Source organism: Triticum aestivum, chromosome 1B (assembly GCF_018294505.1).
Source record: "Triticum aestivum cultivar Chinese Spring chromosome 1B, IWGSC CS RefSeq v2.1, whole genome shotgun sequence".
Taxonomy (NCBI): Eukaryota; Viridiplantae; Streptophyta; class Magnoliopsida; order Poales; family Poaceae; genus Triticum; species Triticum aestivum.
Genome location: NC_057795.1, coordinates 346,997,198 through 347,020,988, shown reverse-complemented (window position 1 = coordinate 347,020,988; position 23,791 = coordinate 346,997,198). Strand labels below are relative to the sequence as shown.

At 42.1% G+C, this 23,791-nt stretch overlaps 2 protein-coding genes across 4 annotated transcripts; both read right to left on the bottom strand.

Annotated features, from left to right (window-relative positions):
• Window positions 1-1,036: 1,036 nt before the first annotated feature.
• Window positions 1,037-4,386, bottom strand: LOC123123188 (tetraspanin-10). Of its 3 annotated transcripts, none has more exons than XM_044543668.1 (11): window positions 3,995-4,386; window positions 3,536-3,703; window positions 3,383-3,437; window positions 3,194-3,249; window positions 2,927-2,974; window positions 2,315-2,363; window positions 2,132-2,215; window positions 1,990-2,057; window positions 1,771-1,896; window positions 1,603-1,678; window positions 1,037-1,345 (listed from the first exon to the last, which is right to left on the bottom strand). In XM_044543668.1, exons 2-11 carry the CDS (start codon window positions 3,676-3,678, stop codon window positions 1,271-1,273), a joined length of 780 nt encoding a protein of 259 aa, XP_044399603.1. In that variant the 5' UTR covers window positions 3,679-3,703; window positions 3,995-4,386; the 3' UTR covers window positions 1,037-1,270. The 3 variants fall into 3 exon arrangements, with proteins under 3 accessions (XP_044399603.1, XP_044399598.1, XP_044399593.1); XM_044543663.1 differs by having other exon boundaries at window positions 3,536-3,695; XM_044543658.1 differs by having other exon boundaries at window positions 3,536-3,648; window positions 3,995-4,385.
• A 2,144-nt stretch (window positions 4,387-6,530) lies between these two features.
• LOC123123178 (DEAD-box ATP-dependent RNA helicase 12) lies at window positions 6,531-12,825 on the bottom strand. Its single transcript, XM_044543646.1, has 10 exons — window positions 12,307-12,825; window positions 11,731-11,791; window positions 11,404-11,638; window positions 10,563-10,801; window positions 9,693-9,944; window positions 9,424-9,604; window positions 7,883-7,971; window positions 7,287-7,360; window positions 7,018-7,177; window positions 6,531-6,923 (listed from the first exon to the last, which is right to left on the bottom strand). Exons 1-9 carry the CDS (start codon window positions 12,672-12,674, stop codon window positions 7,099-7,101), a joined length of 1,578 nt encoding a protein of 525 aa, XP_044399581.1. The 5' UTR covers window positions 12,675-12,825; the 3' UTR covers window positions 6,531-6,923; window positions 7,018-7,098.
• Between the last annotated feature and the right edge of the window lie 10,966 nt (window positions 12,826-23,791).

The following is a 23,791-nucleotide window of genomic DNA, read 5'->3' as shown; positions in this document are numbered from 1 at the left end:
TTGTTTCCTTTGTAATCGAATCAACTAAACATTTTTTTTCTTTTAGGATGATCAACTAAAGATGTTTCTTTTTTGTTAAGAGTTAAATACACTGGAGGTCCTAAAAGTTTCGTCGGGGTGTCACTTTAGTCCCAATTCTTCCAAAATGCATGTTTAGGTCCTTTTTTCACGAGAGCTTGCTGACCTGCCTGCTTGGCGCGTTGACCCATGCCACATCGATAGAGGGCCCAACCGGCATACCAAAAACTTTCCAATTAGACACCCCCCCCCCCAATCTATTCCCCTCTCAGTGGCACCCCCTCTCCTCTTTCACGCAACTCTGGCGACACTAGAGGCGATTGGCGGCGGCGGTGGCGACGATTCCCTCTGTGCGGCGGCGACCAGAGGTGGTCTAAAGGGCAATCCGAGTGGGTGCCCGTGAAGATGCCCCCTTTGTGACGGCCAGTGGGAGATCCTCCTTCACCGAGGCCTAATGGTGTGACTGCTATGGTAGCCAGGGCGAGAGAGAGGGGGAATTTGGGGAAGAAATAGATCTAGGACTGGGGAATGTGAGGATGATGGTTTATAAGTGGTTTTCGGTGAAACGAAATAGGAACCGCCGTGCCAGTCTGTCGACGTGGCATGGGTCAACGCGCCACGTGGGCAGGTCAACGAGCGCTTGTGAAAAAAGACCTCGGTGAACCTCTTATTATAGAATTAGGACCTAAATGTGCATTTTGAAAGAATTGGGACTAAAGTGACACCCCGGTGAAACTTTTAGGACTAACAGCTCAACAACTACGGTCCTTACCCTCCAAAAACCGAATACGAAAGAGCCTATGGTGACTTCGTCAACCTTAAGATATTGAGTTCAGCTCCGTATCTCAGACATGCTCATAGAGATAGTGTGTGCGGACGTGTGTTCATAGAGATGAGTGTATATGAGCATCTACATTATACTGTGTTCAAAAGGAAATGTACCCTCCAAAAACCTGACCGCGAGAAGCACACCAATTGCTTCGGTTGGTAAGTTATTCCAGTTTACTCACATGTCAGATATTGGCATCACACATTGTGCAAGATCATCAGGCTGTATTTCAGAAGATTGTGGGACGTTCATTTTCATAGATGTCCAAAATGCTACTGGCACAAAGAAATCGCCCACAGAACAGAAGCCTTGACACTCCATTTCATCAGCTGAACTTGAATGAACAATGTTTTACAAGGGACGGTAAAGCTAACTCTCGCTGTGACACGTGAATCATAGAGAGGATTCACTTCAAAGTAAGAGTCATCTTCGAGGAACTTTAGAATCACTACCTCCAGCATGTCGACGTGCGCAGCAGCCAACAAAGTACACGAATGACTGGCCGAAAACAAACCCATACAAACATAAGTCAAGATACCAGACAAAGATGGAGCAATTTATTGCTGAGAAAGAGTATATCCGCTATAATTTCAGGAAACTTCTTTTTAGAGAGAGAGAGAGAGAGAGAGAGAGAGAGAGAGGGAGGGAGGGAGGGAGGGAGGGAGGGAGGGAGGGAGGGAGGGAGAGAGAGAGAGAGAGAGAGAGAGAGAGAGAGAGAGAGAGAGAGTGTGTGTTTAAGGGAATTTTAAGCTTACCAAAATGATAAACAATATCACATTGAAGATGGCAACCACTCGCCACTCTGTCTTCATGTATTGCGCAACACCAGCTCTGGAAGGAAAAGTTTCACGTAAGCACTAACATTCTGAAATTTCTGATAAGGTTATGTATTTCGAAGGTGTGACAGGAGACGGACAGCTTACTTGCAAGAATTACAGTCATAGCACCTGAGGAACCGATCATTTTTGTACAGTTTGCAGTCGACGTTTGTGCTCACCGGATGGTAGCCCAGATCAAAATTGGAAGCATTCAAAGCTGGATATCCACACCTGACAAGGTTCAGAAAAATATGATAGCCATGTTAAACTCTGATGAAAGCAACTGCACGTTCAAAATACACTGGAAGATAACAGGGGACATACTCCGCTGGTGGGCGGCAACAGCCAGACTCAATGGGAGTCAGCTCAGCGAGCTTGTATTGTTTTAGAGTCTGCATGAAATCAAACAGTATTACTAAAATTGCCACAAAAGATAAAATAGGATGAGCAGAAAAGGAGAAGAGACCTTATATCTTTTTGACAAGCTATTGCAATCATCCGACTTCACAAGGCAACTTCTCAGATGAGTCCATTTATCAGTGTCATTGAGCTTGATTTAAAATAAACAAATCAAGTTATACCAGCATAGATGATTGTGAATTAACTGCACTAATGAAAGAAACCTTCCAAGCAAAGAGTTGGGGCATGCCTGTTTGACGAACCAAGAACTGTAGTCCTGAAGACGATACTCTTTATATCTGTATAGAACATGAGAAATGACAACACAGAACCATATGCATGCAATGTGTTCCATTACTTAAAGAAATTTCATTCACAGTTCATGTAGTGACAATCAGGCAGTTTCCGACTGCGCATATATCAACAAAACTGCATCACAGCCACATAGTGCAACTGTTAAGACAAATAGTGATATATTACTTCGACTTGTCAGTTCCGCATTTCAATCATCCTCTATTCCTAAATAGTTGTGACCCACTACCTATTTTTCCTAAACATGCAAGGATGCCACATCAGCAGGTAATGCATGTCTGTCATGTCATCACCTGCCATCTCATGCATGTCGTGTGGAGAATCGATTAGAGATGGCCCTACAGATTGATTATTGGTATTTGGATTAAAAAGTGAAAAGAGGAAGTGGAGAAGGCATGACATGCCATAGATACTGAGCTCATTTTTAACACAGTTTGTGTTTGTGGTGTGTTAGCAATAATTCATAGCTATATGTCTTTGAGCTTTTCCCGCAGTAAACGCCCGGGGAATCATCTAGTTATATAAACATTAGTAATATAAATTCAGATACCTGGACCCAGGAACAGCATGACCAGTTCCAGTATTTGTAATGATAAACCTGAAAAGGTACATGGCGAGGTGTGTTAACACAACTTGCAACCACTAAAGTCAGTTATGAAGTCAATTGATGATTAACCACTGAACTTTCACTAGGATTTAATTCCATCAAGCAATCAGTGCACACCGCAGCTAATTTTCAAATAAAAAGTACACAATGATTGCCACCAACTGGAAAGGTTGTGCTAGGTGCTATCCCAAATGAATCACAGGAACTTACGCAAGCACTGTGAAGACCATGATTGCCACCAGGACCACGAACAGCATTATTAGATACTAGATACCCACATGTCAAGGCGACAAATAACCCCAAGGGTATCAAGATAGCAGACAACATCAGCAGCACCAACCAGCACTCATGCCGCCGTAAGTTTAATAGTTTATGCATCCGATGCCACAAAAAGGATACTGTCCAAAGCAAGCAAGAAATGTTCTTCCAAGCACCCACAAATCCCGCCAGCGACCTGCGGCATCGACACTGAACCATGTCAATTCGGAGCATGACTACTAACGACTAACGTGGTGGGAATAATATGATACAATTCCATGGACGCATACATACATGAGAAAAATGACTCCTCCAAGACCCATGACAGGGATTGTGAGTGACCGCCGGCACTCGTCATTGTGGGTGCTCATCCAAAACCCAAAACCCACCACAAGTATCGCCAGTATCTGTTCAACAAAGAGCATGAGGAGCATCATGATGCGTGGATCCCTACCTGCATGCCTTAACATTAAATTATTATACTGTAAATAAAGAGTTCCCAAAGAAAGATGTTAAGAACGGTGAAGAACCCATAAACGTGCTGGGATAACTGGATAACGATGCAGTACAGCTAGAGCTCAACAGAGACACGCTGCTGAGCAAAGACACCAAATGAAACGGGAACAAATCAAGAAGTGGCGTGTCCATCTAGTAGTATCTAATAGTGCTCTTCAGTGAAAAGTTTCGAAGCGGGTGGGCCATCGGGAAGCAACTGGGAAAAGGGGAGCGAGGAGGGAAGGGAAGCTGACTGACCATGGTGAGGAAGTTGATCCACCTGATGACGAAGGTGCTGGTGCTGCTGCCGGCCATCCCGAATCAGCTGCGGACGACGCTGGCCACCCGCCTCCGTCAGACGATTCCGCGCGGAGCAGAGACAGACTGGGGAGTCGAGATCTGGGAGTACGCCGCCGGAGACGCGAGGCTGGGGTCCTGGCGGCGCGGCACCTAGGTAGGTGTCAGCGTGGGAGTGGGAGTGGGAGTGTGTGCTGTTGATTTGTGTGGGCTTGAAGACAGCGGTCGCAGTTAAGCTTGGCACGGGCAGGTGTGGGGCCGACTGGTCAGAGGGATAGATTGATTATCATCAGGTGGGTCGGAGAGGGCGGACTCGACGCCGGTTTGCTTCGCGTCCGGTGCTGAGGCCGATGTGGGGGGGGGGGGGGGGGGGAAGGCTTTTTGGTGGGTTTGAATGGCAAGCCGCGGTACCTTTTGCAGTTTGGCCCCGTTTTCGCGAGCTCCGTCGGGGTCCGGGCAGTGGGGTACAACTGAGAAAACATTGGATGCGCTTCATCGAAAGAAAAAACAAAACTGGGAACGACTCCGAAATTTATGGTGAAAATAAGGAAAAAAATATTCTAACTTGCACATGCATACGCGCAATCATGATATGTGTTAGTTTAAAATAAAACTGAGTTTGTTTTCTATTCTCAAGGTGTAGAACGAGTTCGGATTTAAATTGCAGTGGTTGTTTTTTTCTTTCAAAAGAACCGAAGGCCATATATTAGATAAAATTAGTCCTTATAGGAATGAAAAATTGCAGGCAAGTTCTTGAAGAAATCAGCATTGGCTTCCTTCCACACCCAATAGTGGTGCGTCGTGCTGCCTCTAGGTCGTCATCTTGTTGAAACACATGAGTTTAAAGAAGTAACGACAGGGAATTCATTGATGTAGAGGTGCAAACGCTGACAAAGCAAACTAGATAGATCGTCATGCCGAAGAAGCCAACACCAAGGAGGGCCCACAAAATAATCTCAACTCGCAAAACAAAGAAGAGGACACAAACCTCAAAAGTTCCCTGACGAGCCGTATCTAGCTGCTACAGGGATGGATATGAAAAAAGAGAGAAAAACATGTTGCGACCCTTTCACAATATGCCACCACTAAGAACAAACGCTAATTACGCCAGACCGAGTGACCGACAATCGACTTCATCCTCCGACTCGTTGACGTCACTAAGAGGAAGGATAATGACATTGGTAAAGCCAAAGCTCCATTATTCCCATCACCATCGCTGCCCTAACTTCACCTGTGGTGATAAACTCGAAAACCCTATGAGACATAGCGGTGCTCATATCTACGGTTCCCCTATCCTCCTACCGCTGCGGGAGGCAGAGGCCAGGGGAGCCCGCATGCTGAGGGGAGACAAGTGAACCTCCTATGGCCTTCTCTCTAGCAAACCCTAGGAAAATATTTAATTAAAGGGAAACAAAGCTATGTAAAATGCGTCTTGTGATGATAAAACTAAAAGAACTTCTAAAATAGTTTTTCTGGGAGCACAGATACACCGCAAATTCAAGTGCCACACAAGAGTGGCTTTGACATTCCGTGGTATCTAAATTTAGTTTTCTCGGGAAACATTGAGTGGTTTTCACATTCCATGGCATGAATAGAATCTGACACGGACACGAGGTTCGTGCTGGACGTTGGGCAGCATAAACACATGGCCATAGGAGAACAAATGCTTGATCTTAAAGCAACATGAATTGAACCGAGAAGGTTAGCGAATTGCAACAAAGATCTTCTTTCTTATGGGAATTACGACAAAGATAACGAAGGGCGAAAAGTATAAAAATATGAAAATGCGAGTCAGAAATTACATGGGAGAAAACATTTCTATCCTGGGTTTCTCCTACATTTGTTCGCCCAATAATCCTTTGTTCCACAGTGGGCCATTTGTTGCCAAACAATCCTTGTTCCAAAATGAGCCTAATAATAATACCCCCTACCTTCTAAAATAAGTGCCGTGGTATTAGTTCAAATTTAGGGAGTACTTCTCGTTGCAATCACATGGTGGTGTGATGGGTCCACTCTTTGTAAACTATACCGTTATTCTGACGATTTTTTTCCTATTTCTTCATGTTGCCTGGCGGTTTGAAGGCATCCCTTCTGATGTAATCAAATGACCACTATCAAAACGACTCCGTTGTCAGATTAAAGTAAATTTATGAACATGGCCAGAGTCATAATACAATAAACCGTTTATTTATAGGACGAATAAACCGTTCATCATGACATCTAAAAGAAACAAGAATGACGCTGTGAGGCAGATGGAAGTATCACGTTGCACCTGTCTGGTTCATCAAATAGATAAGTATCACGTTGCACCTGTTTGACGCTGTGAGGCATGCCATTTAAAAACTCACAAGTATTAAATTCCTAAAAACAACAAATTGATTGAAATCAGCCAGGTTACAAGTTCTGAATTTCTACTTTAAACATTGGCTTTGATTGTGACTTTGCAATAATGGATTAAACAGAAGCATGTACAACTGCAACACCGAGAAGACAAATATTGAGAATACAAGGAAAATAATTGAGGTTAATGGTCTACATAGAGAACCGAAATTAACACAAAAGGAATCAAGTACAGGAAATATAGCTATTTGTACGAACAGAATGAAGTAAAGTAAAATGAGAGAAATGCCGCAGTATGATGGTACAATCTCAAGCAACAGAATCCCAGCATGACACAACCAGAACAGAAACTAGAAAACAAATGCAAGGCAATCCTGGGCAGATGCATGCAGCAAGAAATAATGTTTGGGTTGCCAATAGTTCTTGAATCTCAAAGCAGCCGAATGTGCATCTCCACAGTCGAATGATTAGCACCGGTGCCAGCAGAGAACGCTCGCTCCACTGATGGAAATAGAAGCTTGGATGCATCACCAAGGCACCAAATAAAACCCTGCATGTATGATATGGGAATCAGCCCTCATCCAGAACAGTCACTATGCAAGTATGCAGTTTTAAAAAGCGACATTCTAGCATCGGGTTCTTACTTGATGAGGTGCTATGTACATCTGGTATATTTGCCTAATGATGTTTTCATAAAAGATATGCTTCTAAAACTGTTAAACTGATCATTGGCAATACTCCGCCAGGTCAATCTGTGGAGGTATTGTTTTTATTTCTGTCCCAAGTTCTTGCTCAATCCTATACCTGCAAACAGAAGAAAACAAACAGTTCAGAAACCTTGGTAGATTAGTAGAAAAGAACTTGTCTTTGTTTCGAAATATCCTAACAAGCCACTTTAGCAAAGTATCCTTACATGTTGAAACGGTCCTCATAAGTGATTAAGTTCACCGCCAAACCAAGGTGTCCAAATCTTCCAGAACGACCAACCTAGGAAAATGTCAAAGGAGTGGAACTTTTAAATGAATCAAGTTATAACAAGTATCAGGGCGCCAACCGGTTTAGAAACTCAAGACTACTGAAGCCTATTAGTTCAAATAATATATAATAAATAAAGAAAAGCACTAGCAAATAAAGCACTGGTGACATGAAAATACATGCTAGACATGTTTTCAGCATTAACCACAAAGCTTTGTCAGTGTCATCAGTAAAACGACTCCGCAATTTCCAAAAGGTTTTGTTCTGGTGATGGTGGTGGTGGTGTGTGTGAGTGCAAACAAATGGAAGGAATTCCCAACATCCATAAGAACCGAGGTTGAACAGCTGAGTTAGCTTTCCAGTGTTCTGCTAAAGTTAGCCAAGCAATAGGAAAAACTACTGGATCAGGTACAGAAGCATTGAAACAATTCGCTTCAGAAAACACATCAAAGATCTTTATACTGCAAAACTGAGTGACCCAAACATATAAAACTGCTGTGCTGAAACCATGCATGATGCAAATAAACAACTTACCCTATGCAAATATGTTTCAGCAGTCTTGGGGAAGTCAAAATTGATGACAACATTAACAGCTTGAATGTCAATTCCTCTAGTAAAAAGATCTGCAATCATATAATTTCTTGAGAGAAGTTCTTCATAGCATTTCCCACAAATAAAGTGTAAAATAGCAATGCATTTAGCATTGTATGATATGTAGAAATTCAAATTTAGGCAACCCATACCATGATGAGCGTATGCAGTTTTCTAAAGAATATTTTAGACATAGATAGCTTCATCCCTGCTATGTCTAATACATAGTTTTAAATAGCAGGCTATGGCATTCTACGTTTGGAGCTAAATTAACTCTATGGCGTGCTAAATGACGCTAAGTTGTACACGATGCGTTTAGCGTGAGGCCCCTCCAAACACTATAGCAGAGCTATAACGCAGACATAGCGCGCTACTTAAATTATGGTCTAATCCGATAGTCTAGATTTTTATTTCTCTTTATTTATTTATTTTATGTCGCAGATAGTATAACTCTATTTATACAAATCAGGCTAACAAGTTATTCAAGTATTCCTTTGATATTTGCTCAACTCAGCAATAACTACTACTCCCTCCGTTCCTAAATATTTGTCTTTTTAGAGATTTCAAATGAAGTACCACATACGGATGTATATAGACATATTTTAGAGTGTAGATTCACTCATTTTGCTCCGTATGTAATCACTTGTTGAAATCTCTAGAAAGACAAATATTTAGGAATGAAGGGAGTATAATCCCACCTAGTCCTTCCAACCATCTTCAAGCTCAAGTCAACAATTTAGATAAAATGCAGAAAGTATTAATAGCACTCTAGTTAGTAAACTGAGGATGATATATGGTGGTCTATTTAGAAGATTTGTAGAACAAACAAGACTACAAGAGAAGGCTAAATTCTTAAACAACAAGAGACAAAAGACAAATTACAAATTCTAGTGCAAAGAAAGACTACAAGAGTAGTCTAAAGTCTTGGTTCAAGACTAGATGAGCTGAGAAAAACAAATTACAAGTTCACTTTAATGTGTTCAGAACTTCTTTAATTCACCAAAGGCATGCTTTGGAGGCCTAATGATTACGATTTACCCGCGGTGAGATATAATAATAAAAGAGGAACTCGGATATGCTTACGTAGTGAAAAGAAAGTAAATGATTCATAGGAAGACAACTAAGAAGAAATCAGAAAGTGCATAAAAGAATAACAGAAATGCTAAAAATCTGACTCTGAATTTTTAGAGATGGCAAATCGAACGTTTTTTCATGGCAATTTATATTGACGCGAGGATAGCAAATTTAGTTTGCAAGCACGGCAATTTTCCTGGCAAAAAATGAACTGAGGCAGATTTGCCACGCTTGCCAACTAAACTTGCCATCCTCGGCGAACACAACTTGCCATGAAAAATGCTCGATTGCCACGCCTAAAAAACTGACGTCGCTGGATATTCAGGTCCAAGAGTAATCCGGAAGATAACAGATGATTCAGAGTATTTCAACAGTGGAAATTTTGATCAAGGCAAAAGGTGGAGAAGAACCTGTGCAAACAAGGTTTCTGCAAGCACCATTCCGAAAATCATGAAACACCCGGTTTCGGTGGTCTTGCAACATTTTAGCATGAATGTAGAAGCACGAATAGCCAAGCTCAGTGATTTTCTTTGCCAGTAGCTCGACTCTATTAACAGAGTTGCAGAATATAATAGACTGATTTATTTGAAGCTGGCGGTGAGAACAAAAAAAAGGAAATGTTTCAGTCTCTCGATATGTACAGGAAACGACAAATAACAAGTTTTGTTGTATCATGTACCTTTGAAAAAAGCGTGTTCAGACAATGAACCTTTTGCCTTTCTTCTACGAAGGCATAGTATTGTGTGATTCCTTTCAGTGTTAGTTCATCCATCAGATTAATAACATAAGGTCTAGGTAGGTACTTCTGCTTAAAATCCTTGACAGTTACAGGAAAGGTTGCAGAAAACAGCAATAGTTGCCGACTAGCTGGAAGGTAACGAATGAGTTGCTCCACGGAAGGCTGAAACTCAGGAGCTAACAGCTTGTCTGCCTGCATTTCAATGAAAGGAAGTCATATTATACTTTTGGAAGATAAGTATCAGACATGTTACATTCATTGATGACTTTCCCAGAGATCTGTACAAGATAATCCTTACAAAACAAAAAGTAACTAAAAATATGTGATAGTACATGATTCAATCATCTAAAAACTATAAATGCATGATTTACACAAGCGAGCATGAGTTACAAACATCAATCAGCAAATAAGAAAAACAAAGACCACAACTGCTCCAAGAAGACAAAAAGCTACAGTATTTGACAACATTTAGACCAGCAGATTAGTAAATGTGTGTGATTTTGATTTAGCACAACATTAGGAAGGGAACAGACATGTACAGCATCAGAAAAAATAAGAGAAGATACAGGAAAGAGTTCTCACTTTTTCCAAGACAGCTCTAACATTATATGATGCTAGACATTAAAGTGACATGACTTAAGATCAATTTGAATAAAGTAGCATGACTTGAGGTCAATTAAGTGAGAAGAAGCGACATCAATTGAAGATAAATAGCCCAACAAAACTAACATACTTGACTTGGCCTGACTACTGTGATGTAAACATGGTCAACAAAAACAGAATCTGAATTGTGTGTTTCTCTAATGATACCTCGTCCATGATGAGCATTGAACATTCGTTCAGCATACAAATGCCCTTCTTGGTAAGATCTAGTATACGGCCAGGTGTCCCGGCGAGTAAATGAACAGGTTGGTACAAACGCATGATGTCGTCCTTCAAGCTGGTTCCTCCAGTACTAACCATAACTTCAATATTCAGGTATTTTCCAAGCTCTTTGCAAACTTGTGAAGTCTGCAGAGCTAGTTCCCTTGTTGGTACCAATATAACAACTAAAGAAGAAATCCATGGATAGAACAGAGTTAAGTTAACAAACAGTATGTAAAGTAAAGTACATGGAAACATAACAATTATCTTAATACGATGTGAACACAAATTGGCACCACACAAACATTATCCTTAACGAAGGCTTCGAGGAGGGAGGAAGGGATCATCAGCTAAGAAGGTAAACGGTTGTTGCATCACAGTTTATAGTTTGATTTCATATTTCAGTAAGAGAACACTAGAACACAAATACTTTGCATGTCCAAAAAATTAAATTGAGCTCCATACCTAATACTCTCAGCAATTTCTACCAGTAGATGCGTTAAAAATAATATCAACACAACAATTTTTCAGAAGTTCGCACTAATTTAACTCATTGAATGCGCGCACAGGAAGTGTGCTATTTGGCATAAATAATGCATCGGCTTGAATGCTAGTCACAAAAATGGTCGTGTGGTAGAAGATGGATGCACGTTATAAATCACATCAACGTAACCAGAAATATGGGATAACCTTTCAACCAACTGTTAATTGTACTGCTAACGTTAAATTGAAACAGTATGGATTAGATGATTTCTTGTAAATGAAACAGTAGAAGTGGCAAGTTCACCTTGTATGGCATTTTTCTCTGGGTCAATCTTTTCGAGTGCTGGAATGCAAAATGCAGCAGTCTTCCCGGTGCCGTTTTTCGCTCTTGCAAGAATATCACTTCCAGTTAGAGCAATTGGAATGCTTTCTTCTTGAATAGGAGATGGCCTTTCAAATCCCTTCTCATATATTCCCATAAGTAGCTCACGTTTCAAAAAATAATCTTCAAACTCATTGCCTTTCGTTGCAGTAACATCCTAAGTAAAGCACCAAACATATTGCAGAATAGAACATCAGTACACCTGACATCTTGCTGAGACTGAAATTCCATGGTGTCATTAGTACTCACCTCTGTCCTAAAACGAGTATCTGGAGCTGGAATATTCAACTGTGCCTTCCAATCTTGAGAGCTGGAACACCCAAAAGAATATCACGTTAAAGGTGACAACTAATTCCCGTAAAGGCAAAGCATTGCTAGGCCAGTTTCATACGGCATGACAAACAAATGAATCGATACGATGCTGCAGAGAAGTATGGAACACCAGCAATGGTGAACCAAGATGAAAACACAGCGTGCTTGCATAAATAAAGTGCATCCAACCAGGAAGCAATCGATTGTAATAGAGCAAATGAGCTTGCAACCCAGTGGGTAGTTGCTTATTCAGCTTATTCAGTTAACAGTGTATACAGAGGAAGAGTTAAGCCTCTTGCAGCCATACAACTTAAGCAGAGCACTGCCTTGTCTACAAGGACATGATCTAATCATGAAATAGCTCCTCTTCCCCCACCCCCACCACCACCCGCAACCCCACCCCACTTCCGCGACCACAAGAAAATCGCATCCGGGCGACACAAACCCTATCAATCGGCAATAAGTAGCGTTTGGCGAAGGGCCATGCGGAAACTGTGTGTAAATGGCCCGTACCTCGTGTCCACCGCGTCGAGTCGCGCCACCGTCCTGGCCGCACCCTCTCCTGAAGCCTGGGCCGCGGCCTGGTCCCGCCGCAGCCACTGCTGATGCTGTTGTTGCTGATGCTGCTGCTGCTGTTGCTGCGAGAACGAGTTCCTCTGCGCGTGCTGCTGCTGCTGCTGCTGCGGGAACGAGTTCCTCTGCGCGTGCTGCTGCTGCTGCTGCTGGTAATCGTGGTGCTGGGGATGCGGGTTTCGGCCGCCGTAGTAGTTTTGGTTCCCGCCGCCACCTCCTCCACCGCCGCCGCCGCCGCCGCCGTTACCACCGCGGCCACCGCCGCCGTAGTCGTAGCCGGGCGGGTACCGGGCCCTCGGGTGGTGCATGGCGGGATCTAGGGTTTTGGAGCTGGGGGCGACCAGGCGCGACGGATCTAGGGTTCCGACGGTTTGCCCCTTTCGGAGGGCGTGGGTTTCGCTTTTGGGCTTTGGACGCGGTGGATCCGATCCAGAAGTGCTCGGTTTCGAAATGTAGACCTCGGGAGGAGGCGGATATTTTTCTGTCTGATGAGGGGGGTTGCTGCATGGTTAGCATCCATTTCTCGGAAATTTTCAATCAGAAAACTGTCTCCGGGCTTGATGTTCGAACTTAGAGCATTACTAGTAGAGCCCTCAAATCCTCAAATCCCTAAAAATAACCGCTTTTTTATAGTTTTCGCCGAAAAAACTCCATAGACTAGAACCTCTAAACCCTCAAACTCGTAAAAAAATTTAGAGGTCCAACCCTTAAACGACTTTGCAATCTGTAGAAGTAGGGGTTGAGGGGAAAATCTTCCCCCAACCCGCACTCCTCCTCGTCGCAGTCATCCTCGCTAGCGCGGGAGCCAACCGCTCGCCAGCCCACCGCCGCCTCCCGCTGCTTCCCGCCCCGCCGGCGATGGAAGCCCCCGCCGCGGCCGCGCCCCCGCCCGCCGCACCAGCCGCTCCCGCCCGCCCGCCCCGGCGCCCGCCCCGGCGCCCGTCCCTGCCCCCGCCTCCGCCCCCGCCCCCGCCCAGCCGACCGTCGCCGACGTGGTGGCGGCGACCCACGTCGGGGCGAAGCGGCGGCGGGCGGGCCTCGCCGCGCCTCCTCCCGCCCCGGCCCCCGTCCCCGCCCCGGCGCCTGCCCACGCCACGGCCCCGGCGCCCGCCCCCAAGAAGAGCCGCCCGAAGGCGGCCGGCCGTGGGCCTCGAGGGGCCGCCAAGGTCGCCGGCTCGTCCCCGGCCGTGAAGAAGCCGCGAAAGAAGGCCCCCGCCGCGGCCGCGCCCCCGCCCGCCACCGTCACCGAACCTTCTCCCGCCGCGCACGAGGTGCTCGAGGAAATGGCAACCCCATCCTCGTTCATGGACCTCCTCCAAAACGCGGAGGTGGACCTCGGAGCTCCGCCTCTAGACCCCTTTAGGGTTGGAGACGACTTGGAGGAAGATGAGGAGGATGAAGGGGATGACGAGGAGGAGGTGGCCGAGATAGGGGTGGAGGCATTCACCGCCGCTTCCCGCCCACACGCTCGGTCCACAAACTACACCGAGGCGGAAGATGTCCTCTTGGTTCGTGCTTGGGCAGCTGTGGGAATGGATGCTACCACCGGCACCGATCAAACCGGTAAACTCTATTGGCAAAGGATTGAGGACGTTTATTGTAGGATCAAGCCGAAGAATAGTGGGTTCATCCATCGCACATTCCGGCCGCTTCAAGGCCGTTGGGAGTTGATCAAGCCCGCTTGTTCTCGTTGGAGTGCGGCCATGGACCAAGTGAGGGATGCACCACCTAGTGGAACCGTGGAGAGTGACTATGTAAGTACATATTTCTTCACTTTTTTGATTGTGTGTGTGCACTATGCTATTGGTGGGTTCTTATGTGATTTATGTGTGGTTGATAGGAGACAATTGCCGGCTTTAGGTACAAGGAGATGGCCGCTTCCAAGGGCAAGCCATTCCCATTTAAGCATGTTTGGTCAATTCTTCAAACCTTTGACAAGTGGAAGTTGAGGGATCAAGAGACCGCACCCAAGAAGTCGGCAATGCTAAGGATGGACGATAGTGAAGATGAGGAGGAGAGGAACGTGGGAAAGCCCGAGGGAAACAAGAAGGGCAAGCTAAGGGTGAAGATGGAAGAAGAGGCGTCAAGCCTAAGGGAGAAGATGGACCACATGATAAAGGCAAGAGAGGAATTGACAACGAAGACATTGGAGATGAAGCTTCTTATCACCGAGAAGAAGAAAGAGGTCAAGCTTGCACAAGTTGAAGCAAAACGTGAAGAAGCAAAGCGCAAGGCCGAGTTGGAGGAGAGGATGATCAAGCTCAAAGAGGCAAAGGTATGGAAAGAACTCATCGTGGAAGAGAAAGAGCACATGATGATGTCCAAGAAGGACATGGATCAAGACCAATTGCAATGGTGGAAGGACTACAAGGAGGACATCGCGGAGAGGAAGAGGATGTTTCGTGTTGCGTCCTCTACTTTTCGAGGTGACACTCCGATGAGTAGTTGTGGTGATGGCGGTGTGTACGACTCCATCGGTGGCGATGGACATGCTTGATGGAGCCCGCTTGTGGTCTAGGAGATGGCGCCGAGGTGCAACTTTTGGTGATGGTGCCGATGAGAGGAGGAAGATGATGATTTTGTGATGTAAACTATTAAACCATGCATCAATGATTGTCATTTGGTAGTTTGTTTGGAAGTTGATTGTGTTCTTGTTGTCATAAATTGTGAGATGCCAAATGATAGATTTAAAGGTTGGGGTTGAGGCAAAGACTAGAACCCTCAAATCCAACCCTTAAAGCAGTTTACGGGTTGGGTTTGAGGGTTCTAGTATTTGCCCCTATTTTTCAACCCTTAAAAGTGTCAAAAAGTGGCACTTCTCAACCCTTAAAAGTGCTTTGAGGATTTGAGGGTTTGAGGGTTCTACTAGTAATGCTCTTAGTCTTGGAGGCTACCATCACCAAAAAAACTTAGTCTTGGAGGCTTTTTTTTAGGATTCAGATCTATATATTATCAAAATTCATCGAAAACACGAGGCAACTTAAACATAATAAAAATTATATTAAGAGTTCAAGACCGCCGAACGACCACTACTGTCGTCAAAATGAGCCGTCGACGCCTCGTTGCCGTCGCTCCTCTATCGGAACCGGCTAGACCTTGCCGATATCAGTCAATAAGTTTGCGCACACGTGGCCCTAAGGACCAGCACCTTGAAACAACAGTCATCGTTGTTGATCCCTTGAATAGATCTGAAGCACTGGGCACTGAAATCTCCCCACACGATGAGAAGTCCTAACATCAACGTCCCAAGAAGATGACGAGAATCTTAGAGGCTTTTAAATTCAAATGATTTCCAGTTAATTTAAGGTCAAATTAATCTGTTTTATACTCCCTCTGTCCCAATTTGGACGGAAGGAGTATGCAACTAATATGATTTTATTTAAAGGTCGTGTCTTGCTATATTTCATACAGATTTATGTAACCTCTTTTTTATTTGTTCTCTCTTACGTCTAGCTCCAAGCATGACAACCATCATGTCATTATTATCAAGAACGACTTAAATGGATTTAAGAGATTCAGGCATGTCATATTTGGGCAAAGCTTTAACCGTAAGTATTTCAACATCATGGATCAAAGTATCAAGCTTAAGCATCCCATTTTCTAGCTTGTCCAGTTTATTGCTACCAGGATTGTTTTTTCTAGGGGATGCCAACAAGATTGTTAAAATCTTGTTGAGTGGCAATAAAGTCCTTAAATAACACTCTCTTATTCAAAAGGTACATTTTTGTTACCATAAGAATTCTCAAAATTATTTTGAGGATAAGGTCTAGCATAATTATTATTACCACCAAAGTTCCTACTAGCATTATTAGCAAGGTTGTTTATTAATAAAGTTAACATCCACTTGCTCATTATTTTGTTGAACAAGTGCAACAAGAGAACATCCTTAACATCACCACGAGCCAACAGAGAAACATCCACTTGCTCATTATTACCACCAAGAGAAACATCCCTAACATCCATGTTTAGAAGCAATCATAGAAAGAATCATGTCAATTTTATCATTCAAAACAAAATATCTTCTCAACATATTTTACCTTCTTACCAGTTGGAGCTCTTCTCAACATATTCCTCAAATAGTAGCCGTAAATGTACCACTTGCAACCGAGTACAGAAGATTTCTAGAGATATAGTTGAGACCAGCATAGAATTTTTGTATAATCATCCACTCACTTAAACCATGTGTAGGACAAATCTTAGTTGTTGATTTTAACCTTTCCCGGACTTGGGCTACATGCTCATGCTCAATTTGTTTAAAATTCATGATAACATTCCTTAATTGTATGATTTTAGCGGGAGGATAATATTGACCAATAAAATCACCTTACATTTAGTCCAAGAATCAATATTATTTCTAGGCAAAGATATAAACCATTCCTAGCCTTTGCTCGTAATGAAAAAGGGAAAAGTTTTAACTTAACCTCATCTACTTCCTTATAATTTTTCATATCGCATATATCAACAAAATTATTTAAGATGAGAGGCAACATCTTCACTGTAAGAACGCGAGAATTGTTCTTTCATTACCAAGTTCAGCAAAGCAAGTTTGATTTCATAAGATTCCACACTTGTGGCTGGTGGAGCAATTGGTGTACTAATAAAGTTATTGTTATTACCACTTGCAAAATCACAAAGTTTACTATTTTGAGGTCTAGTAGACATCTTTTCAAGCTTAAAATAAAAGTAATTACTTGCTAAAAAAATTGTGTGTGTTTTTGAGTTTTGAGAAAGCAGAAAAGCGAAATAACAAGCAACAAAAGGTAACTAAGCAAAATATAAAACAATAAAGTAAAAGCAAAGGAGTGTAGGACCTATTTTCGTGATGAAACTCCCCGGAAACGACACAAGAAAAAGGCTTGCTTCCTCGCAACTATGAAGGTGCTCAGGGCCTAAGTGCAAGGGTTTGTATTCCCTCTGTTCCTAAATGTAAGTCTTTTTAGAGATTTCAATATGGACTAAATACAAATGTATATGCACATATTTTATAGTGTAGGTTCAGTCGTTTTGCTCTGTATGTAGTCCATATTGGAATCTCTAAAAAGACTTATATTGAGGAACGGATGGGAGTAGTAAACCACAGTTTCCCTCAGGTGACCTCATGGTTTATCGAACCAACGGGAGCTTAAGAACCACAACCAATGATCAATACCTGCACACACAAATAAAAAACTTTCTTAGCCCCAAGCATGACTCGTGAGGTTGTCAATCTCACTAGCTTGCTAGTTACAAAGGATTAAACGCAAATGAATGGGATTTTTGATTGCAACAGAAAAGTAAAAAGAAACAATGAATTAAAAATAAAGCTGATTAAGATTGAAAGTTTTATAGGAAAAAGTGGATCAGGTTCCATAGGTTCACTAGTGGGCTCTCTTCAAAAGAAAGCAAAGTATGGTAAATAAATTAAATTGCAGTTTTTATGAGTATAAATATCCATGGCATAATTAGTACATGAGTATCACCTTCGTAAATCTACAGACCATTACCCAACTACATCTATAGCTAATACTCCATCCAAGACCACTATACATCATGCATCTTAAAGTATTAAGTGAAAACAAAGTACTACAATAAGCATGATGACATGAAGTAGGTAATATATTGTCTTCGCCCTCCGTTCAAATGACAACTACAGAATCATCTTTCTAACCCTAGATGTCGGTGCTAAATCCGGCATATCTCGAGGTAGGAGACCTAAGATGGGTGATAACCCACAAGTATAGGGGATCACAATAGTTTTTGAGGATAGAGTATTGAACCAAAATTTATTGATTCGACACAAGGTGAGCCAAAGAATATTTGCAAGTATTAGCAGTTGAGTTGTCAATTCAACCACACCTGGATAACTAAATATTTGCGGCAAAGTGATCAGTAGCACAGCAGTATGATAGTTTAATAGTAATGGTAACAGTAGCAATAACAACAGTAATAGTAGCAGTTTTATAGCGATTGTAACATCAGGAACAACAAAACTAACTTAAATATCAATGTGTGAAAGTCACAAGCATTGGATCAGTGATGAATAATTATCTTGAACGACATTCATCATGTAAGAGTAATAACCTAGGGCGACATAGAACTAGCTCCAATTCATCAATGCAATGTAGGCATGTATTCCGAATATAGTCATACGTGCTTATAATAAGAAATTGGATGACATCTTTTGTCCTACCCTCCCGTGGCAGCGGGGTTCATAAGGAAATCTAAGGGATATTAAGGTCTCCTTTTAATAGAGAACCAGAACAAAGCATTAACACATAGTGAATACATAAACTCCTCAAACTACGGTAATCATTGGAGAGAATCCTAATTATTGTCACCTTGTTATGTGGATCATAATAGGTAATAGGTTCATACAATTTGCAAGATAGGATCAAGAACACAAATATATTCATGAAAACATACAGGGTTCAGATATGAAATCATGGCAATCGGGCCCAGTGACAAGCATTAAGCATAGCAAAGTCATAACAACATCAATCTCAGAATATAGTGGATACTAGGGACAAGCCCTAACAAAACTAACTCGATTGCATGATAAGTCTCATCCAACCTATCACCGTCCAACAAGCCAATAAAGGAATTACGCACCCCGGTGGTGAGCTACTACTACCTCTTGAGCACTGCGTTGGATTTCCCCGAAGAGGAGAGGATGATGCAGCAAAGTAGCATAAGTATTTCCCTCAGTTTTTGAGAACCAAGGTATCAATCTAGTAGGAGACCATGCACAAGTCCCTCGTACCTATACAAAACGATAGCAACTCGCAACCAACGCTTAGGGGTTGTCAATCCCTTCACGGTCACTTATGAGAGTGAGATCTGATAGAGATAATATTTTTGGTATTTTTGATACGTAGATGCAAAGTAAAAAGTAAAAGGCAAAGTAAAACAAAGCAAGTAAATAAAGTGATATAGATTGATATGATGAGAATAGACCCGGGGGCCATAGGTTTCACTGGTGGCTTCTCTCAAGAGCATAAGTATTCTACGGTGGGTGAACAAATTACTGTTGAGCAATTGACAGAATTGAGCATAGTTATGAGTATATCTAGGCAATGATCATGTATATAGGCATCACGTCCAAAACAAGTAGATCGAAATGATTCTGCATCTACTACTATTACTCCACTCATCGACCGCTATCCAGCATGCATCTAGAGTATTGAGTTAAAAGCAGAGTAACGCCGTAAGCAAGATGACATGATGTAGAGGGATAAATTCATGCAATATGATAAAAAACCATCTTGTTATCCTCGATGGCAACAATACAATACGTGCCTTGCTGCCCCTTCTGTCACTGGGAAAGGACACCGCAAGATTGAACCCAAAGCTAAGCACTTCTCCCATTGCAAGAACTACCAATCTAGTTGGCCAAACCAAAAAGGATAATTCGAAGAGACTTGCAAAGATAACTCAATCATACATAAAAGAATTCAGAGAAGAATCAAATATTTTCCATAGATAATACTGGATCATAAACCCACAATTCATCGGTCTCAACAAACACACCGCAAAAAGAAGATTACATCGAATAGATCTCCACGAGAGAGGGGGAGAACATTGTATTGAGATCCAAAAAGAGAGAAGAAGCCATCTAGCTACTAGCTATGGACCCGAAGGTCTGAAGTAAACTACTCACACTTCATCGGAGGGGCTATGGTGATGATGTAGAAGCCCTCCATGGTGGATGCCCCCTTCGGCGGAGCTCCGGAACAGGCCCCAAGATGGGATCTCGTGGATACAGAAGGTTGCGGCGGTGGAATTAGGTTTTTCGCTCCTGTTTTGATCGTTCGGGGATACGTAGGTATATATAGGAGGAAGGAGTACGTCGGTGGAGCGCCGAGGGGCCCACGAGGTAGGGGGCGCGCCTAGGGGGGGCGCCCTCCACCCTCGTGACCTCCTCGGGCACTGCTTGGAGTAGGGTCCAAGTCTCCTGGATCACGTTCGGTTGGAAAATCACGATCCCGAAAGTTTCATTCCGTTTGGACTCCGTTTGATATTCCGTTTCTTCGAAACATTGAATTAGGCAAAAAAAACAATTCTGGGCTGGGCCTCCGGTTAATAGGTTAGTCCCAAAAATAATATTAAAGTGGAAATAAAGCCCAATATAGTCCAAAACAGTAGATAAAGTAGCATGGAGCAATCAAAAATTATAGATACATTGGAGACGTATCAGGCATCCCCAAGCTTAATTCCTGCTCGTCCTCAAGTAGGTAAATGATAAAAAAGAATTTTTGATGCGGAGTGATACTTTCGCATAATTTCAATATAAATCTTCTTAATTGTGATAGGAATATTCAGATCTGAAAGATTCAAGGCAAAAGTTCATATTGACATAAAAATAATAATACTTCAAGCATACTAATCAAAGCAATCATGTCTTCTCAAAATAACATGGCCAAAGAAAGTTCATCCCTACAAAATCATATGGTTAGGATATGCTTCATTTTCGTCACACAAAGATGTTCCCAACTTCTATACCCCCGATGACAAGTCAAGCAATTGTTTCATACTTAAATAATCTCAAACTTTTTCAACTTTCACGCAATATATGAGCGCGAGCCATGGATATAGCATTATGGGTGGAATAGAATATGATGATGGGGATTGTGTGGAGAAGACAAAAAAAGAGAAGGTCTCACATTGACGAGACTAATCAACGGGCTATGGAGATGCCCATCAATTGATGTCAACATGAGGAGTAGGGATTGCCATGCAATGGACGCACTAGAGCTATGAATGCTCAACAAAAGAAAACTAGTGAGTGTGCATCCAACTCGCTTGCTCACGAAGACCTAGGGCATTTTGAGGAAGCCCATCATTGGAATATACAAGCCAAGTTCTATAATGAAAAATCCCCACTAGTATAAAAAGACAACTTGTGAGACTCACTATCATGAAGATCTTGGTGCTACTTTGAAGCACAATATATGAGACTCACTACATGGAGAACAAGATGCTACTTTGAAGCACAAGTGTGGTAAAAGGATAGTAGCATTGTACCTTCTCTCTTTTTCTCTCTCTTTTTTTTGGGCCTTTCTCTTCTTCTTTTTTATGGCCTCTTTTTTTCGTCCGGAGTCTCATCCCGACTCGTGGGGGAATCATAGTCTCCATCATCCTTTCCTCACTTGGGACAATGCTCTAATAATTATGATCATCACACTTTTTATTTATTTATTACAACTCAACAATTACAACTCGAAACTTAGAACAAATCACGACTCTATATGAATGCCTCCGGCGGTGTACCGGGATGGTGCAATGAATCAAGAGTGACACGTATGGAAAATAATGCATGGTGGCTTTGCCACAAATACGATGTCAACTACATGATCATGCATGACAATATGACAAAAATAATGTATGTCATGATGATGATGGTGGAAGTTGCATGGCAATATATCTCGGAATGGCTATGGAAATGCCATGATAGGTAGGTATGGTGGCTGTTTTGAGGAAGATATAAGGAGGTTTATGTGTGATAGAGCGAATCGTATCACGGGGTTTGGATGCACCGGCGAAGTTTGCACCAACTCTCAAGGTGAGAAAGGGCAATGCACAGTACCGAAGAGGCTAGCAAAGGCGGAAAGGTGAGAGTGCGTATAATCCATGGACTCAACATTAGTCAAAAGAACTCATATACTTATCGCAAAAATTTAGAAGCCATCAAAAAATTCAAGTACTACACGCATGCTCCTAGGGGGATTGATTGGTAGGAAAAGACCATCGCTCGTCCCCGACCGCCACTCATAAGGATGCACAAGCCAGGTACACTTCATGTTTCAAATTTGTTACACAACTTTACCCATACGTGCATGCTACGGGACTTGCAACTTCAACACAAGTATTTCTCAAATTCACAATTATCAACTAGCACGACTTTGATATTATTACCTTCATATCTCAAAGCAATTATCAAGCACCAAACTTATCTTAGTATTCAATTTACTCAAAAGAAAGTTTCACATGTCTTGAACACTAAGTATATTAACATTAAATGAATTACCATGCTATTAATGACTCCCAAAATAATCTAAGTGAAGCATGAGAGATCAATAGTTTCTTTAAAACAAATCCACCACCATGCTCTAAAAGATCTAAGTGAAGCACTAGAGCAAAAATTATCATGCTCAAAAGATATAAGTGAAGTACTATGAGCAAAACTATCAAGCTCAAAAGATATAAGTGAAGCACATAGAGTATTCTAACAAATTCCAAATCATGTATGGCTCTCTCAAAAGATGTGTACAGCAAGGATGATTGTGGTAGACTAACAAGCAAAGACGCAAATAATACAAGACACTCCAAGCAAAACACATATCATGTTGGTGAATAAAAATATAGCTCCAAGTAAATTACCGATGGAAGTGGACGAAAGAGGGGATGCCTTCCGGGGCATCCCCAAGCTTTGACTTTTTGGTGTCCTTGGATTATCTTGGGGGTGCCATGGGCATCCCCAATCTTAGCCTCTTGCCACTCCTTGTTCCATAATCCATCAAAAAATTCACCCAAAACTTGAAAACTTCACAACACAAAACTCAACAGAAATCTCGTGAGCTCCGTTAGAGAAAGAAAACAAAATACTACTTCAAGGTATTGTAATGAACTCATTCTTTATTTATATTGGTGTTAAACCTACTGTATTCCAACTTCTCTATGGTTTATAAACTATTTTACTAGCCATAGATTCATCAAAATAGGCAAACAACACACGAAAAACAGAATCTGTCAAAAACAGAACAGTGTGTAGCAATCTGTAACTAACGCAAACTTCTGGAACTCTAAAAATTCTACCAAAATAGGAAGTCCTGGAAAATTTGTTTATTGAACAGCAGCAAAAAGAATAAACACAAAAGCACGTACCTACGATTTATCATAACTAAATTCGTGCATGCAAAGTTTCTATTTTTCAGCAGAATCAAGTCAACTATCATTGTAGGTTATCCTATAGGTTCTACTTGGCACAAACACTAATTAAAACATAAAACCACATCCAAACAGAAGGTATATGGTTTATTTATTCCTAAACAGAAGCAAAAACAAAAAAATACAAAATAAAATTGGGTTGCCTCCCAACAAGCGCTATCATTTAACGCCCCTAGCTAGGCATAAAAGCAAGGATAGATCTAGGTATTGCTATCTTTGGTAGGCAATCCATATGTGGCTCTCATGATAGATTCATATGGTAATTTTATTTTCTTTCTAGGGAAGTGTTCCATGCCCTTTTTTAAGGGAAATTGGAATCTAATATTCCCTTCCTTCATATCAATAATTGCACCAATCGTTCTAAGGAAAGGTCTACCAAGAATAATAGGACATGAAGGATTGCAATCTATATCAAGAACGATAAAATCTACGGGCACATAATTCCTATTTGCAACAATAAGAACATCATTAATTCTTCCCATAGGTTTTTTAATAGTGGAAT

Bases quoted from the DNA above. Each gene is read 5' to 3' on its own strand.
- LOC123123178 (XM_044543646.1), bottom strand. From the start codon at position 12,674: ATGCACCACCCGAGGGCCCGGTACCCGCCCGGCTACGACTACGGCGGC. The intron at 9,605-9,692 runs GTACATGATACA...TCTCACCGCCAG, and splicing joins TGAACACGCTTTTTTCAAAG to CTTCAAATAAATCAGTCTAT. The intron at 7,178-7,286 runs GTAAGGATACTT...TTCTGTTTGCAG, and splicing joins TATGAGGACCGTTTCAACAT to GTATAGGATTGAGCAAGAAC.
- LOC123123188 (XM_044543658.1), bottom strand. From the start codon at position 4,051: ATGGCCGGCAGCAGCACCAGCACCTTCGTCATCAGGTGGATCAACTTC. The intron at 2,975-3,193 runs GTAAGTTCCTGT...GTACCTTTTCAG, and splicing joins ATGGTCTTCACAGTGCTTGC to GTTTATCATTACAAATACTG. The intron at 2,364-2,926 runs GTATCTGAATTT...TGTTCTATACAG, and splicing joins CATGCTGTTCCTGGGTCCAG to ATATAAAGAGTATCGTCTTC.